The sequence below is a fragment of the Leptidea sinapis genome, chromosome 31 (assembly GCF_905404315.1).
Source record: "Leptidea sinapis chromosome 31, ilLepSina1.1, whole genome shotgun sequence".
Taxonomy (NCBI): Eukaryota; Metazoa; Arthropoda; class Insecta; order Lepidoptera; family Pieridae; genus Leptidea; species Leptidea sinapis.
The window spans coordinates 2,471,664-2,488,339 of record NC_066295.1 but is presented as its reverse complement, the minus strand read 5'-3'; the positions used below and the strand labels follow the sequence as shown (position 1 = coordinate 2,488,339).

The window sequence follows — 16,676 nt, the reverse complement described above, 5'->3', positions numbered from 1 at the left end:
GGTTCTTTGCACAGAATGCAGGATATATTATTACCACAGCGGCGCCTTTTTCTGGTGTCAAGCAGTGAAGGTCACTACTCTGATTACTGGACTTATGTGACTTAACATAACTTATGTGTCTTAAAGTAACGTGCGCAATCGCAGTTCCGCACAGAATTTTGTGGGTTTAACTTTAATAATCATGAGCGGTTTGGGCAGGGCGTTTCAGGTGAACGTCTTCCTCGTCTCGTCTCTCATTTCAGCTTTGACGGTGTCCAGCTTAAAAGGCAAAAGTGCAGTCCACGTCTTCGCTTCAATCGCCTTGTACTATTATGATCGGTCGGTCTCCACTTAAGCTTGAGCGTATGTGAATAACGAAGTTTTATTGATTGTTGAAATCTGCCCTCCCGTTGTCTCAGCCTGGCTTTGGTTGAGTCCTGACCTTGGCCTTGCGTAAAATAAATATTACCTTACTTCGTAATCCCCGATCAGTGCAATTTATAATGATTAATAACTAGTTGTTGTTTGTATGTATCGCTTTTGTGAATTATTATAAACCTATATTGATAATTATCTTTTAATTAATTCCACAAAGAAAAGACCCTCTTAATAAAGAACTACCCGCAATGGCTAGGTCCGCCCCTCTGGATTCATGCTACATGATTTGAGTAAACTAAAAACACAGAAAGATATGAAATTAACTAGATTTTTGAGGTTCCGCCCAAACATGAAGACAGATCGGCGGCGAATCTATTCCACAATGCCAATAAAGCAGTTCCTATGCCTAAAATATACAATAGTATAAGATGTATTCGTAGAAAGTATTGATTTAAAAATTAAAAAAATTCAAACAATTAATTTTAGAAAATAAATGCCTTTAAAGAAAGGCTGTTCCCAACTACATTTTGGTGCATATTGGTGCAGTGGTCCCAGAAAATGCTTAAATGTGTAAATTGTGACTACACATTGTTCATAAAAACACCGGTCACGTACGAGACTTACTTGCAGGCGAAGGGTTCCGTACCATTTTGTAATAAGCTTAATTAGTATTTATTATTTTCTGTTAAAGCGGCAATAGTGTGATAAACAGAGTGCTGTCAAAACACTGTGGACAGCCCTTTTGGTAAGGAACTCTACAAACAATATTACAGGTATTGTTTACATGTGATATCATAGACATTTAATTTATTTAAACAATAATATAACATGACTGGACACAAATTGTCTAATAGATCTTATTGTTACGAGAGAGTGGCATATTTTTAATTTTTATTATCTGAGAGTAGCTTGACCTGTCTATGTAACAGAATCTTCGAACATAAAATAAAATTCTTGTAAATTTACACACGTGAAGGACCAATGACAATACAATATTTTCATAATTTTGGTCTTGTATCCCCAACCCTTATATTATCACCAAGATGAAAAATATCGATACACACACTAGATATATAAGTAATTAAACTTAATTATTTTATTTTTGAGGTCTTTTGACCCTGTTTTGAGACTAAAAAACTGGTTTAGCTACATCTTTTATACCAAACTCTATATTATTTCAAATTATTTTTTACTTTTACATGTATAACTTATTTATACATTAAATTATATACATTAAATTGTTATTTTCGAACCACCACAAGTTAACACTAATGCGCCTTGCAGAGCAATAATTAACAACAAATTTCTTTCTTTCTTGCAAGCCATGTCTAGTTTTAGAAAAATACCCTAATCACCTCCACAAACCTGTGCGACCAATACTACTTGGAAATTCGATCAAGAACATGTACCTAATTTCTTAATGTTATCTCGTAATACTTAGCAACAAGATCGTCCATTACATATTCACTGTCTATCGCGCCGTTGGTCTCCATAAAATCCGTGTTACATCTAAGCCAATCTAAATACAACTTTAGGTACCTATCATCAGGGTCCAAGTCGGTGTGACCGAGGCAGAATATCCTGTACGCATCTTCGCCGTACTTTCCGATACCATACAAGTCGCTAGCCCGCCGCCATTTACATGACACAAACTGATAGGTCAACTTCCATATAATGCATCCACGCTTTCTGAGACCTAAATTTTCAAAATATCTCTCCAAGGAATCAGGCGAACTGTCCAAAACACAATAAGGCGTTGGATAATCATCAAAGAAGGCTTTCATGTACGGCTTCGCAGCTTTTCCGGATGTTTTTGTCAAGAAAATAGTGGCTACAAGCATAGCCCATGGATTCCGGGTAAATTCTTCTTCCAAAACAGCATGTGGCGATGTTGGAATCTCCCGTGGGGTGATGTTATAGAATGGTGGTACATTCAGCGGTTCAGGGTCATGGATTGTGAGCTGTGATAGGCTGAGGTCATCCAACCCTGAATCTATGGATGTCTGGCTCATGTTGGCTGTTGGACTCACACTGTCATCGTTCTCGAAAAATCTACTGATGCAATCTGATTCTCCCAACATTTTACCTGAAATAAAAATTGGTATCATTTTATAAACATCAAAGATTATCGATGTATATTAGTGTGGTAGTTATTTGATTGACATTTTTAAGAATTTAATTTTGTTAAAAAGAAGTCATGACTTTATATGACTTAACGCTAGTTGCAGAAAGCATCCTTTAAGTTAATGTTTCATTAAATTTTGACAGTCAAAGATAGCATGAAGCATTTACTTTAAAGATGCTTACTGCAACAAGCGGTTAGAGTGGGTTGCATCATATTAACTGTTATAGTTAAGCTAACAGTATCGCCTACTTTAACATAGACTGCGGAATGTGGTGCACCATCGTATTTCTTAAAGTTAAAACGTAAAATATGTATGTATATGTTTTTATTGATATTACTAATTTTAAATTAACGTTCAGGGAATATAAAATGTATTGGCGATAGCGACGTAAAATTGAGTACAAAAACATATAGTTGCAATTTATATTAGAAACTAAATTATACCAAAATTAATTAGGAGGTAACTGCGGCCAATTTTTTACCCCCTCAATGGGATCTTAGGCTTATAACAGCTGGTATATTAGATATTAGTACAATATTGCATAACTGGTCTATAATCTCTGGTCTATGTACATTTTATCTTATTCAAGCCAGACCCTGAATCACAAAAATGACCCTGTACGGTCTACATGTAGGTACACACCTTATGCCTCTATACGATATACTAATTCACATATTTGGTATGCAGCCTCTAAGGGCACCCATACACGCACAATCCAAAAATCTGGGCATTGAACATAACCCTTCCACACTAATATTAATACGCACGAGCTTGAATTCGCGCCTCTCACGACTGTAAGCGTGAGGTGATGAGTAATAGTCAAAGTAAAATAAACTTTATTCAATAAGGCTTAAATTAAGTGGTTTTGAATCGTCAATATAAATATCTCTTTTAAATTACTGAAATTACTATAATATGTTCGGAAAAAGTTGAGGTCGTGAGAGGAACATTCAAGAGACTCAACGGCCACTCTTTTAATCTAATACAATATTTTACAATGACTTTAATATATAAAACAAATTAGTTTGTAAGGTGCTGCATCCAATATATGAATTTAAATAATATCAATCATTTCATAAAAAGTAATAAAGAATTTAATGTATTAATATAATTTATCGTATATTGGATGCATCAACCTTCAGAGCTTTAATTCATTGTTTGTGTAAGGATGCTTCGTGAACATGATGATCGTTAATAAGGGAGTGTTGTTTCTAAACCTACTACTACCATCTAGGGTAGATATTCCCTGCTCTCTGCCGCCGAGTTACAGCATCGTCACAGTAAAATGTTCAGTATTCTACAAAAGGACTACGAACTTCCCCTGTATCTTTATGAAATGATCGGTAACACTGCTATAATTCGCCTGGTCTTGTTAGAGTGCATTGACGAAAATCTTTCATGAAGTATTCTGCAGACACGTTTAAGAGGAAGTTTTAAAGTTCTCCCAATAGTCGACAAGGTCAAAGAGAAACGCTTAGAGGCATAAAAGGCATTTATTTTCTCAAAATTGATTCCTTTAGAATTCTTTTCGATGTCATTTCTAATATACTAGATACTACTACCGCTTCGGAAACAAATGGCGCTCTGAGAGAGAAAAAGCGGCGCAAGTAACTCTCCCAGCATTTTTTTTTTGCGGTCTTTTTAATAAAAAAAAGGTTGTTCAATGGCGCCGATATGGAGAAGCATGCCCTAGACTAAAAACGAAGCGTACGCGTGGAAGACCACCAGCCACCTCGTTGACGACGGTCGAAAAAGACTTAAAATAATCTCATTTAATAATAGCTAACATGGCGCAAAACCGTGCCGAATGAAAAAAAAGTACAAGGAAGGCCGACCCCAAGTATATATATATATTATATTGTCAACTATTAGCGGAATCAATTGTAAATGATTTTTTTTTTTCTATTTGTAAAATAATGTCGATGCCTATAATTTAAAATAAGAAATATAAAGCTATGAAATGAAACGTTCATTTATTCATTGGCAATATAATATTACAATTACTTACCATAGTGTTTCTAACTTCTGAGTTTGAATATAAATTAAATCCTATTCGATATACAGTTGATGCCTGGTACGTCTTACAATACGAAATTATCCATCTCTTCTCTGTGGTATAACAAAGTCAGCACGCGTGTAAAGCAACCCTTATAAGTCGTTTCGTCGGAAATACCGAGACTGACCCCGACAAACCTTTTAGCAAACGTGACGGATCGTTTTTAACTAAGTAATATGTAGAACAATAAGCTTCTAATAAGCATAATGTTTCTTTGTTCTTGAATAGAACATGATATACTTATTAGTTAATAAGTAGAAACATAGAAACTATTTTGCAATAGTCATATATCTTTTACAAGTGGTGACCCGGCAAAGTTTGTTTGCCATATCAATTAAGTAAGTACCTGCCCCGCGCCCTCCCATAGCATGTAATGTCATTGACTGAATAATTTGTATTGCGAATATGTAGATGTTTCTAAGTAAAATAAATAGGTAATCTATATATATAAAAATGAATTGCTGTTCGTTAGTCTCGCTAAAACTCGAGAACGGCTGGACCGATTTGGCTAATTTTGGTCTTGAATTATTTGTGGAAGTCCAAAATAAATAGGAAAATGCTCGGAATTAAATAAAAACAACAAATTTGTATTTCCTTTGATGAGTCCATACATAATTTCTATGAGAGAATTTATCGACGCACGGTTTGACAGTTCTGTGAAACAATTTCATTACGACAGCAGAGTGCATATTTTACGAAGTAATTCTTGATGTTATGATATATTATTGACAAATTCTTAAAAAAAAATATCTTATTTATTATATACAGAACAACGTCTGTCGGGTCAGCTAGTAGGTAATAAATAAGTAATCACCAACATATCATGTACTAAAACCTCTTTCTTTCTCCGAAATTCTCCGAAACACGCTGCATCTTATGATATAAGTATTATTCTGATCGGTTCAGTAAATGTCGCAGTATAACCGAAGTAAAAAACGAATTTCTATTTATTAGTCTAGATTTTCGATTTTATTTATTTGTTGGAAACAACTCAGAGTCATAATTATTCATTAATTAAAGTAAAACAATACTATAAATGTTATAATTATCTTAACGATGTTTCAAGGGTGTGTTAAAAAAGCTATTAGATGTAATATACGAAACACAAGAGAATTCGGATAGTAACATACAAACATACATAACACAAAAACACAACGACAAAAATGTTCAGTAAATGTCAATTATTGTGGGTTGTTGATAGAAAATTGGTCACAAAGGTCTATGTGCTAGTTATGAGACCATCCTTATTCCAGGATGGCTATTAAGACTTGTCAACCCTGATTTGAGAAGACACAAGGCACAAACATGATAAAATATAGCTTTCAATAACCTATTCGGCATTCCCATTGGCTGTTCTAAATATAATTCGGTCGTTTTAAGTCGTTTATACCTAGTCCGGTTATCAATTATACATATATCATTAATGTCTAATAAATATACATGTTATTCAAATTGATGGGTCTATAATCTAGATAAAATATATGAACACACGAAAGAATCACTGCGGTATCTCGTTTGAGTCGTTAGTTACACTAAAATCTAAATATAAGAGAGCGGCAACGCCCGTTCCGGTCTGTCCCACAGAACACAGGAAGGTCCTACCGCATCCCTGCCCAGCCCCATAGTTAAATCCCCATCGTTAGATCCGGGAGAGTAAGAGCCATAGCATATCTAAAAACTGGCCTATCTTAAAGTCTTGTTTTCCTAACGTTGCTAGCTCTTAACTATTATTATTATGATCAACTTTTTAGACACGGTACTCGATTATGTCGGCATGTCAAGTGTCAGTGAAGAGCTTGCAGCCTACTTGAAAGCCATAAAATATATTCTTGGGTGTAGGAATGTAATAATAAAAAGATATATAAGATAATTTAGATATAGATTATAAGTTTCTGTTTGTAGTAAATTAAGTGTTTATAAATTGTTATTCGCATTCCTGTTAGTTGTTGTAATGTTGTGCATACCTTAAATAATGCAATGTGTTAATAGTAATCGTTTTTATTGTAATCTATTTTGTAAATTTGTACATTTTCAAAGATTTTTTTTATTAGTAGTACATAAGATCTTGGGCATTACCTGATGATTGATGCCTGTGCTCTCTGGAACTCCATAGAATTCCAATTCAATTCAACTGGGTTTGAAGAAGCTTGGCGTCATAAATAGAGCATGGCAATACTTCAAGCCTGCCCACATTCTAGCGCTCTACAAAGCGCAGGTCCGGCCACATATAGAGTATTGCTGTCATCTCTAGTCTGGTGCACCCCAGAAGCAGCTCGAAGCATTTGACCGCATGCAACGCAGAGCTGCTCATATTGTCGGGGACCCAGTGCTCTGTGAATGGCTAGATAACTTGGCGTTGCGCAGGGACGTCGCTTCATTGTATGTCTTCTACCGCATTTATCATGGGAAGTGTTCCGAAGAGTTGTTTGACCTGGATTCCTGTCGCGGAATTCCACCTTCGCACAACACGCCACAAATTTGGATATCATTTCCACCATCTAGATGAGTGGCATTCCTCCATAGTGCCTTTTTCAAGAAACTTACGACCAAGCTGTGGAAAGAGCTTCCTTTTGCGGTATTTCCAGGACAATACGACATGGATGCCGGCTAGATTACCAGTGGGAGGATCCATTGCACAGGATGCCGGCTAGATTACCAATGGGAGGCTCCTTTGCACAGGATGCCGGCTAGATTATGGGTACCACAACGGCACCTATTTCTGCCGTGAAGCAGTAATGTGTAAACATTACAGTATTTCGGACTGAAGGGCGCCGTAGCTAGTGAAATTACTGGGCAAATGATACTTAACATCATATGTCTCAAGGTGACGAGCGCAATTGTAGTGCCACTCAGAATTTTTGGGTTTTTCTAGAATCCTGAGCGGCACTGCATTGTAATGGGCAGGGCGTATCAATTACCATTAGCTGAATGTCCTGCTCGTCTCGTCCCTTATTATCATAAAAAAAATGGTTAATGCTCTTGTGATTCATCTGGTATTGCAGGAGAATGTCTCTCTTCCATAAAAAAACTCACATACATATTTCCAGTCGTCGATGGCACATTTAAACAAATCGCGTTTATATCAATGAAATGAATGCGATGATAACATAAAACAGATGTATTGGCAACTGTCAGGTGTAAGGTGGTAGACAAAACAATGATTAATATTACAATAATTTGCATTTATAAGGTGAACCCATTGTGTAACGAAGGCTTCAACATTACCTTTTCATTAGCTGAATAGTAATGGTAGACGCAAATGGAGACGTTCGGGTCCATTTTTGTGGAGCAATTCCTAACGAGGGTGCAGTTTATAGGTAGGAGACAAGTGGAGGCCTTCAATATTAACTTTTTACTAGTTGAATCATGAAACAGTGCATTGCTCAGTAAAAGGCGATATACGAGAGGTCAAGAGTTGACTTGACCTCTCGTATAGCGGATGTCCAAGGGCGATTACTTTTTCACTTCCCATAACATGACCCTTTTGCCTTCTTTTGAATAAAAAAAAAATATAAATTAATTGAGACTACATAATGTTATCAGCTTATATCTTTTAAATATGCAAATGACAAGGCAGCGTAGTCTTAATGGACAATTTGAAAGTAACCGTGCACACAGAATGTTAATATCCGCTTTTCTTCCGCCATAAGTCATAACCTCCGCGATGATTTAAATCAACTCGTCACGGCGTGGCGTTTGCACGTGCTCTAGGCAGTGTAGTCGGAACGATAAAAATCGCGTAAACATTATAACGATATGTGTTACGAACAGACGACATTCAATACAGTTTACAAACAGTACTCGACGGCGTCTTGTTCGAGTCAGTTTTAGCTGTAGTGAAGTTCTAACGGACTCAATCAATTATTCCTAGTGTCAAGTGCTCTATCTATGGATGTGCCAGAGAAATAAGGTAACTAACAATATGTTCTTTATCGTTGTCAACGCAGCTATTTAGAAGACTATAGTACTTATAAATCAGTTTAATTTACAGACGTCATATTGTTTAGAAAATAAAATCTTTGTAAACATACGGACTAGGCTTATAAAGTTATATTAATAAAGGGTATTTATGTTGTTCCCTTATGGCTCTTAAGGGAATATATGAACGTAAAATGGGCTTAGTACGCTAAATAATATATTGTACTTAGCCTTTTTGAGATTTGGAATTTTGAAATGTCTGGAGTATGCGATGGACTGAATAATAAATTTTTATGTTTGTAACGGAATATTTGAACGCGTCTTTCAACCTTTTGAAAACGTCAGATTTCCCTGATAATTTGCACACATAACAAGGACAATTGAAAATGCAACTTTATTATGTATTAGTTCAGCTTCGTACCCCAACCAGAATCACCAAGATAATAATATAATGCATGAATTTGTATCGGAATCATTGAACACCACTCCCTCCCTGGAATTTTGGTTCATTTAAAAAAATACCTAATATCAATGTTTAAAGTTCCAAGGGCGAATTAATTTAGGTCTATATTTAAAAAAAAAGGTATTTATTATATATATTTGTATATTTGATTTTTACTGTGATTTTTTAATTACGCGGTACCGACCGATTTCGAACGTTCCTGAAATAATATTAAATGAAATAAACTAGTGATGGTTTGGAATAATCTATCCCTGATATATGGGAAAGCCTTGTAAAAAATCTTATAGACTTATGCGTATTATTTCCTAGAATAAGAGTGCAACGCCACCTACTGATTGTAAATATAGACCATCATACAATCCGTTAAACATAATAATGTACTATTAAAACATTAAGCTAAGTGCTATGTTAAGTTGGCGTAATATGTAATTGAACCTGGGAGAGGGAGATCTTTTCTGTGTTAATGTGTTTGCTGTTACATAGAAAAGGTCAGTAATACAAAACAGTGAAAGCTGAGGAAATAAAGATGAAATGCGAACAGAGTAACACGTAGAAAACATCGAAACTAAAAACTTAGCAACGAAAAGCTCGATTTCCCAGATCTACTCCCCAAGATCAGTTTACCGCTCCCAAAAATTCATCTTCAGCAAAATCCAGATTCATTAAACATTTACAAAAAACTATCGTTGAACACACACAAGATGAACACTAATACGATACGTGCGAAGATATTAAAAATATATATAATATGTACACACATATACAGAAAATACCTCGAAACGGTTTTATTTCGTTGTTCTTTTTTCCTACATCAGAAGTTAAACAGGGTTCACATCTTGGCCCAGTACTTTTAGTATCTTTATGATATTTTGAACCGAGTAACATCTACCAAATGTTCAATGTTCGCAGACGGCTTGAAAAATTATAAAGAAATTAAATCTTCTTCAATGACTCTTTGCAACTGTATACTATAAATAAAACGATACTTAAACGGAAAAAAATTGTTCAAATCAAGATCACTAGAAATCTGACATACTGTTGTGAGTTAGGAACTGGTAGCCATTTGGATCTCCGAAAATCGTTTTGTACTTTTGCGATAGAAACAACACAAATACTTTGTATTTAATCATTTTTTATTTTCAATATCAAGTAGCGTTTTGTATTGAAAGAAAGAGTAATATTATATTATATTCTAAGTTGAGAATGGAAAATATACAAAAAAAAGTTTCATGACTAGAATTATTCGAAGAAGATAATATAACATTGTTCAGGCTGTGTTTTATATGAAAACAATCAATATAATATGTTCTGTTCTTGAATTTTTGTCCGTTTTCATTTTCTGGCGATCACTGCACTTAAATAATCAAGATAAGAAGTAGTATAAGATGGGTATCTTGGGTTACCACTTAGGAATACTGAATAAATAACTAAATATAATATTCTCTTTCTTCAAACAAAACAAATCTTATAACTGTATTTACAATACTATGATGACATTAAATTAGAACTATCATTACGGGGAAGTGTACCAAGAATACTGGCAGCATTTCCACGTTGTAGAGCTAGACTGATCCGTTGACCGAAATAGCTGCCAGCTCTTGGGTTTTCAGCCAGTTCAGTAGGAATGTATTTTAATTAATATTTGTTATATTAATTATTAGTTTTTTAGGGTTTCTATCGAATAGCACTCCTGTACATATTAGCTTTCCATGGACTTAAAAAAAGAATGAAAAACTGTACTTATATCTCATGAATTTAATTGTAATGGAAATAAATAATTAACATTATTTTTGTGCCAATGTCCAATAATTTGTATGTAAATACAGGAATAATATTAATATTATTATAAGAATCTAAGACAGGAGAGATTGTTGTTTTAATTTCTTTTATACTTTCAACTTTGTTGCTTTGTTAGTTTGAAATTGATTGACGCGACCAAACTGTTACGACCATTATATATAACAAATACTGTATGTTCTGAATACATACCTACTGTATATATATAACAAAACAGGCTCGTTATAAATAATAAAACTTCATTTATCACTTTAAAAAATAACAAATTGTTTAGATTGTTCATTTAATTGAATTATTTTATTAGTTCAGTTAGTACAAGTGTTGTAGCAATTACCAGTCGATTATTACTAGACTATCAAATTATGGTCACATTACCAGACTCCTAATTTCCTATGACAACATTTAACAAACAAGTTTTTAAAAATGAGACCGTAGCGCTCATCAATAGGTTTAGTTTCGTAGCCTACTCATTTAAAATGATAAGCTCCACGTCTTAGATTAAGAATTGGTCTCCGCTGTGCTCCAACTGGACACCGTAGGCGTAGTCGCAAAGTGTCGCGAGCGTAATATTACGCCCAATTGGGCGTATTCCAGCCAAACTAGAAGAATGCGTTACGTTGACGTGCCACTTTGCTAGTAATTGAAACTAAAATGCCGGATTGCGTAGTAAAACTTTGTAACAACAATACTAACAGAAATAAGAAAAACACTGGAATCACATATTATCACATTTGTACATTGTATTTTTTTAATTTCAATGTAAAAAAAACACGAAGCGTATGTTAGTAGATGTCATTGTGTGTTAAGGTGGCACACACACAAACATCTAATAGTTAATAAGCCGTAATAATAAATCTATTGTTATTAGGTAGTGAGGTATCTAGTTATAATTTTATAGGTCTGTAGACTGGAACTATCGATACAATAGTTAAATAGTCAGTCAGATTGATAACACCATCCTAAAATCTTAAAAAATGATACAGGTTGTGGGCGCGCGGGACGTGAGCGTATCAGGGGTAAAACGAACCTGCAAAGATTTCAGAAATCCACTTGCAATTATGACTATTCCCGCGATGGTGATCATACATTTGTATGTATGTATGCATGCATGCATGTGTGTGTGTGTGTTTGTATGGATGTATGTAAGCCTCTTGCAACTTTTGAACGAACTTTGAGTTCAAAAACATAGAGCAGCTAACTCTTTGAGGGATGGCCTTTAGGGTCAACAGTTTTACAATTTTTTTAAATTTAGATTCACAAGTGGTAATTTCAATGTTACACTTAAAATTATTATGCTTAGTTATAAGGTTAATTTATTAATAAATAAATAAAATACCATATACTGTGTATGCATACAACTAGTGAATGAACTAATATAATTGTACCACTGTAACAGTACAATCTATCGCTCATGCCGCGCATGTTTATAGTCAAAGATTTATAGGGTCTTATAGACATACATGCCTCGCTTCTTTCATTCGCTCTCAATCCTTTAATGCAAGATCTCTTATTCTTGGTACTAATATTAAGCCCTATTTTCAATGCATCCATTTGATTGTGGTATACTCGTATACGTCAAGCTATCTCAAAAATTCCATCGTTAATGGATGTCGGGCTAGGTCAGGAATTCCCAAACTGTTTTAGGCGAAAGACCATATTTCCAAAAAGAAATGTTCTTTGGTTTGAAGTCGCACAAAAATGTTTGACTATATTGCCAATAACTACTCAATAATTATGTAAGTCTACACCAAAAGTACTAAGAATATCAAAGAAACAGTAGTCAGAGGTTTTCCGTCGTATTTTGATAAAATTTAAGGTGAACTTACAAAGAACTGGCTCATTTTGAAATAGCACTTTTGTGCAAACTATTTCCATCCATTCTCTCTTCCTAACTTCACCTCAGCGCATTATGCTACTCTGTCAAAACAGCCAAGTGTGAGTTGCAGATACGCATAATCATGATGAAAAAGGCATTCGTTTTAATTAAGTATGATAAAAACTGACGTTCGTCGACCATTACCTATTATTACATCATTAACTTGCATGTCGTTAAATAAAATGACTATATTTTACGTGCTCATATCTTTTATATGTAACTTAAGTATCATTACTTTTATTAGATGCAAAATATTTAGTGAAAGATTTAATTTTGATCGTAACGAAGCCTAAAGAATTTAAATCGTTTTGACGAAATATTTAAATCAATTTTCTTGATCTCCTATTTTGACGTCTGACCTCAATTTGGTTACATTATTGAGTTAAAAACAATAAAAATTGCCACTTAGAAGCTGGGTATTCTTTCCAAGATTGGGTTACTGGTACTTTACAGCAAGACAGCTACTAAATACACGTTTATATCAAGCTCAAAGCTGGCTAATAACTCCTTCACCATCTGACAACTATATGCGGAAAGGGCGGCTACATATATCCTCTTTAAAGGAACGAACCTTTTTGATTCTAGATTCATCATATGAATGTCCTAAGCTGTGGAATTACGTATATATTCTGACTCCACATAATACATCCTCGTGATCTTTCCATCAAGTAAAATTAGGGACGTGCTGTCACTCTATTAATAAAATGGACTATTGTTATTAGGACAACTATTTTTATAATTAATCACCCAAAAAATTAAAATTAAACAGCATGTCTCATCTTTTGTCGTCATTTACGATAGAAAATCTAAACTTATAAAAAAATCGTACACGTGTGCACGCAAAGCTGAGAAAAGTGTTGACGGAATTGAATGTGTTTTTCACTGGTGTAGGCATTGTGGTAGCGTCCTATTCACATTTTGTGTTTATTTCATTACAATCGATTCAAAGCAAACCAAATAAAAAAGTTAAGTTGATTGAAGCAATACAGCATATTCTAAGAACACATATCTGCCGAATTAGCTGTAATGATTGCTTGTAAAAGCATGATTGAAAGTTTATTTCAAATATTTCGATTCGGTTTGATATTCATGGTTTATTAACTGATAACTATGTTATAACTATTATGTTACAAGAAGAAATATATATGTTAAGTACACATAGATACCTAAAAATCAACAAAATATTACATTTGAATTTGGAATCTGTCATATTTATATGATAGCTCATTTAGTTTTCTCATTTTGGCGCCAAAATGGAGTGGGGTGATAAAGACCGAATCGCTGTGATTGCACTACACAAAGGAGGTATGGAGCCAAATGCAATTTTTAAACCTATCCATACGCTTGGTATTAGTAAAATGTTTGTGTACCGGGCTATTAAAATACGTAATAAGTATATTATATATATAAGGTAACATGCAAAAAATGCATAAAACTTTGACCAACTATGATCAATGTCTGTTTGAGCTAGTTGAATATACATAATATTAAGAAGCTAATTCCATGCGTGACTGACTGTTTACGACTTGTAAATCAAAATCGGTTGCAGTAACAATAGATTCGCTTACCTTTTCTTTCTTGCTGTATCTTCGTTTGAGATTTTCTTCTAGTATTCTGTAAGTCTATGGTTGGAATGGTGACATGTTATGGTTACGGTTTGTAAAGCGGCCTTTGAACTGTACAGTTCAGTTCAGTGCAAACCTGTGTCACTGCGACTATTGTAATCTATTGTGACAGTCACTGTTAACAACAGCTCACTGCTAAGATTGATTCTTGCCATGAATCTAATAACATATTTTGTACAGAGCTGATATAATATTTTAAGTGATTGAAGAAATGGTCTCCCCAAAGAGATGCTACGTTTGTTAAAGGACCACATTTAGGATGTGCAGGGGACAGAGGAACAGGGTTTTATCTGCACTATTACAGAATCTACACGTTCTGCAATCTCTGAGGCCTATGATTGAGTGGTGTTTGTTAAATCTGCAGTGCACCGTTAGTGTCCTGGTTAGAATGCGATAGTTTTACCTACGTAACCCGAGTAGGTACCTCGTGCACAGCCTTTTTGTTTAAGCCTTGAATAAGGGTTTTGGAATGGGTTGGACCTGGAGTGTTGCTTCAGAGTTATACTCTTGTGAACATGATGTATCAAGGGTTTATTTAGCAAGACTCCTTGGTACACACACATGGATTCAGGGCCAAATTAAATGCTTTTAGCATCAATTCTTGCAAGTTCGTCAGCGCATTCAATGCATTCGATCTCTGCATGGGGAAATGATCCTAATAGCTTTATTTTAAACATTACAACCCAATTATTATATCAATACACAGTAGTCGGCAATATCTCACCTCAACTCACATGTATGTAGGCAGGTAAGTACATCAACACTAATGTTATTTACGATTGTATAAGCCTTGAACTTTACTACCTACCTACAACTCTAGTTGTATTATTTTCCGACGTATTGATTAGGAACGAATTTATTTTCGTATTAGTTTTTCTCGAACCATCAGTGGCCTTTCACCTCTCATAGAATCAATCACTAATTAGCTGACATAGAATGATGGTCACGTATTCTATTAGTTGTAGATTAGTTTATGAAAACAATATTTTAAGATCACTACGAGTCCGACTCATTCTAACCATCATCTCTGATTCAATTCTTGGCAACGCTCACACAGCTAAACCTGTATTAGGGTAATTTGGCCTTCGTCGACCATGCTGGTCCAGTGCTAGTTCTTCCACCTCACGCTAGTCCAGTATAGTCAATTACTTCAACTTTGAATTTTTAACAGTTTTGTGAAAGTTTCCTTTCAGTATTTTCCTTTACGGTAAGATCTTTGAATAAACATACAAAGAATGCGATAATCGAAAACAATTGACTCAATTTTTATAATAAAACAAATGAAATTCATAATATTTAATTTGATTTGATTTGAAAACCAGACTTAACTAACAACGATAAATCTTTCACTCGAAGAGACATTGCCAAGAAACAACAGGCGCACAAACAGACATTTAATTTGCGAAGTACTTGTCTATGATGCACTGCATTTGAATTTGTAAATTAGTAAAAGAGTATAACTTTTACTTTTGATGTGCGGTGTCATTATGTACTATATTTTCTCATATACAAGTAAACACAATGTTTTCAAGTGTTATTTACTGCCAATTGTATAGCCGCTAGTCCACCCTATCACAAGGCTTGTAACGGGCGACGTTGCAATTAATTTAACGTTTATGTTTGTTACCCTATGGAGATAGAAAAAAAAGCAAACATCACGCGAAGCTTGCCACAATACACTAGTGATTAAGGATTTCCAGTCGGTTAAGTCGTTTCTGAATTTCCATGCAAATAAAACCACTGAAGTTTGTACTATTGCCAAATCAGTCTACACCAACAGAGTTAAATTAACAAAACATCTTGTGCATCTGAATCCTGCACATGCCTCAGGATTCTAAGTTAGAATCACTCGTACCTAGTGATTCAGTAATAGAGAACTTTGCTCTCTTGTTGACCAAATAACTATTTATATCGGTTGCATAGTTATAGTTACCAACTTCTTTTGAAAAATGATTTTATTAATAGACCCGGCGTGTTTATTGTTTTATTATATTATGAACTTGTAATAGAAATGAAATTAGGCATATTTTTGCACGCTTTATTAGCTTCACCTGTATGTATGTTTGTTTGTAACTGACTCATTTGGACGCGATTTTGACCTTGAACTTTAAACGGCCAGAATTCGTTTAAACTTCGCAGATTTATCGAGGACCGATGACAATACACTAATTTGATATAATTAATCCATTTATCAATTTGCAAAATAAAATTTTTGTTAATTTATATAATTTTTTCATTTATCGTCGATAAGGCAGGAATTGATGTTCATTTTAAATTTCAACCATTATCTTTTCAACCAAAGCGTTTTTTATTTTTTTTAAACTAATTTAATTTTAAATAAGTGATATTATACAATATATGTACATTAAGCAATGGCTTTTTAATTCTTTTGAAATTTAAAATTTTATTTTATTTTATTGAAAAGAGCGCAAAAAAAGAATGCTGGGAGTTCCTTGCG

General features: G+C 34.3%; 2 protein-coding genes across 4 annotated transcripts in view; one reads left to right on the top strand and one right to left on the bottom strand.

Annotated features, from left to right (window-relative positions):
• Positions 1 to 1,135: 1,135 nt before the first annotated feature.
• The window catches only part of LOC126974223 (methyl-CpG-binding domain protein 4-like), a 43,770-nt gene continuing 28,229 nt past the window's right edge, over positions 1,136 to 16,676 (bottom strand). For 2 of the 3 annotated variants that reach the window (XM_050821683.1, XM_050821684.1), the window contains exon 2: positions 1,136 to 2,443. In XM_050821683.1, the coding sequence (XP_050677640.1) occupies positions 1,767 to 2,438 (672 nt within the window). In that variant the 5' untranslated portion in view covers positions 2,439 to 2,443 and the 3' untranslated portion in view covers positions 1,136 to 1,766. Of the gene's footprint in view, positions 2,444 to 6,615; positions 6,708 to 16,676 lie in introns of those variants that run through there. The other variant, XM_050821685.1, reaches the window with a different exon arrangement.
• The window catches only part of LOC126974202 (calcium release-activated calcium channel protein 1-like), an 84,980-nt gene continuing 76,534 nt past the window's right edge, over positions 8,231 to 16,676 (top strand). The window contains exon 1 of the mRNA XM_050821652.1: positions 8,231 to 8,449. The gene's annotated coding sequence lies outside the window, so the exon portion shown is untranslated. The remainder of the gene's footprint in view (positions 8,450 to 16,676) is intronic.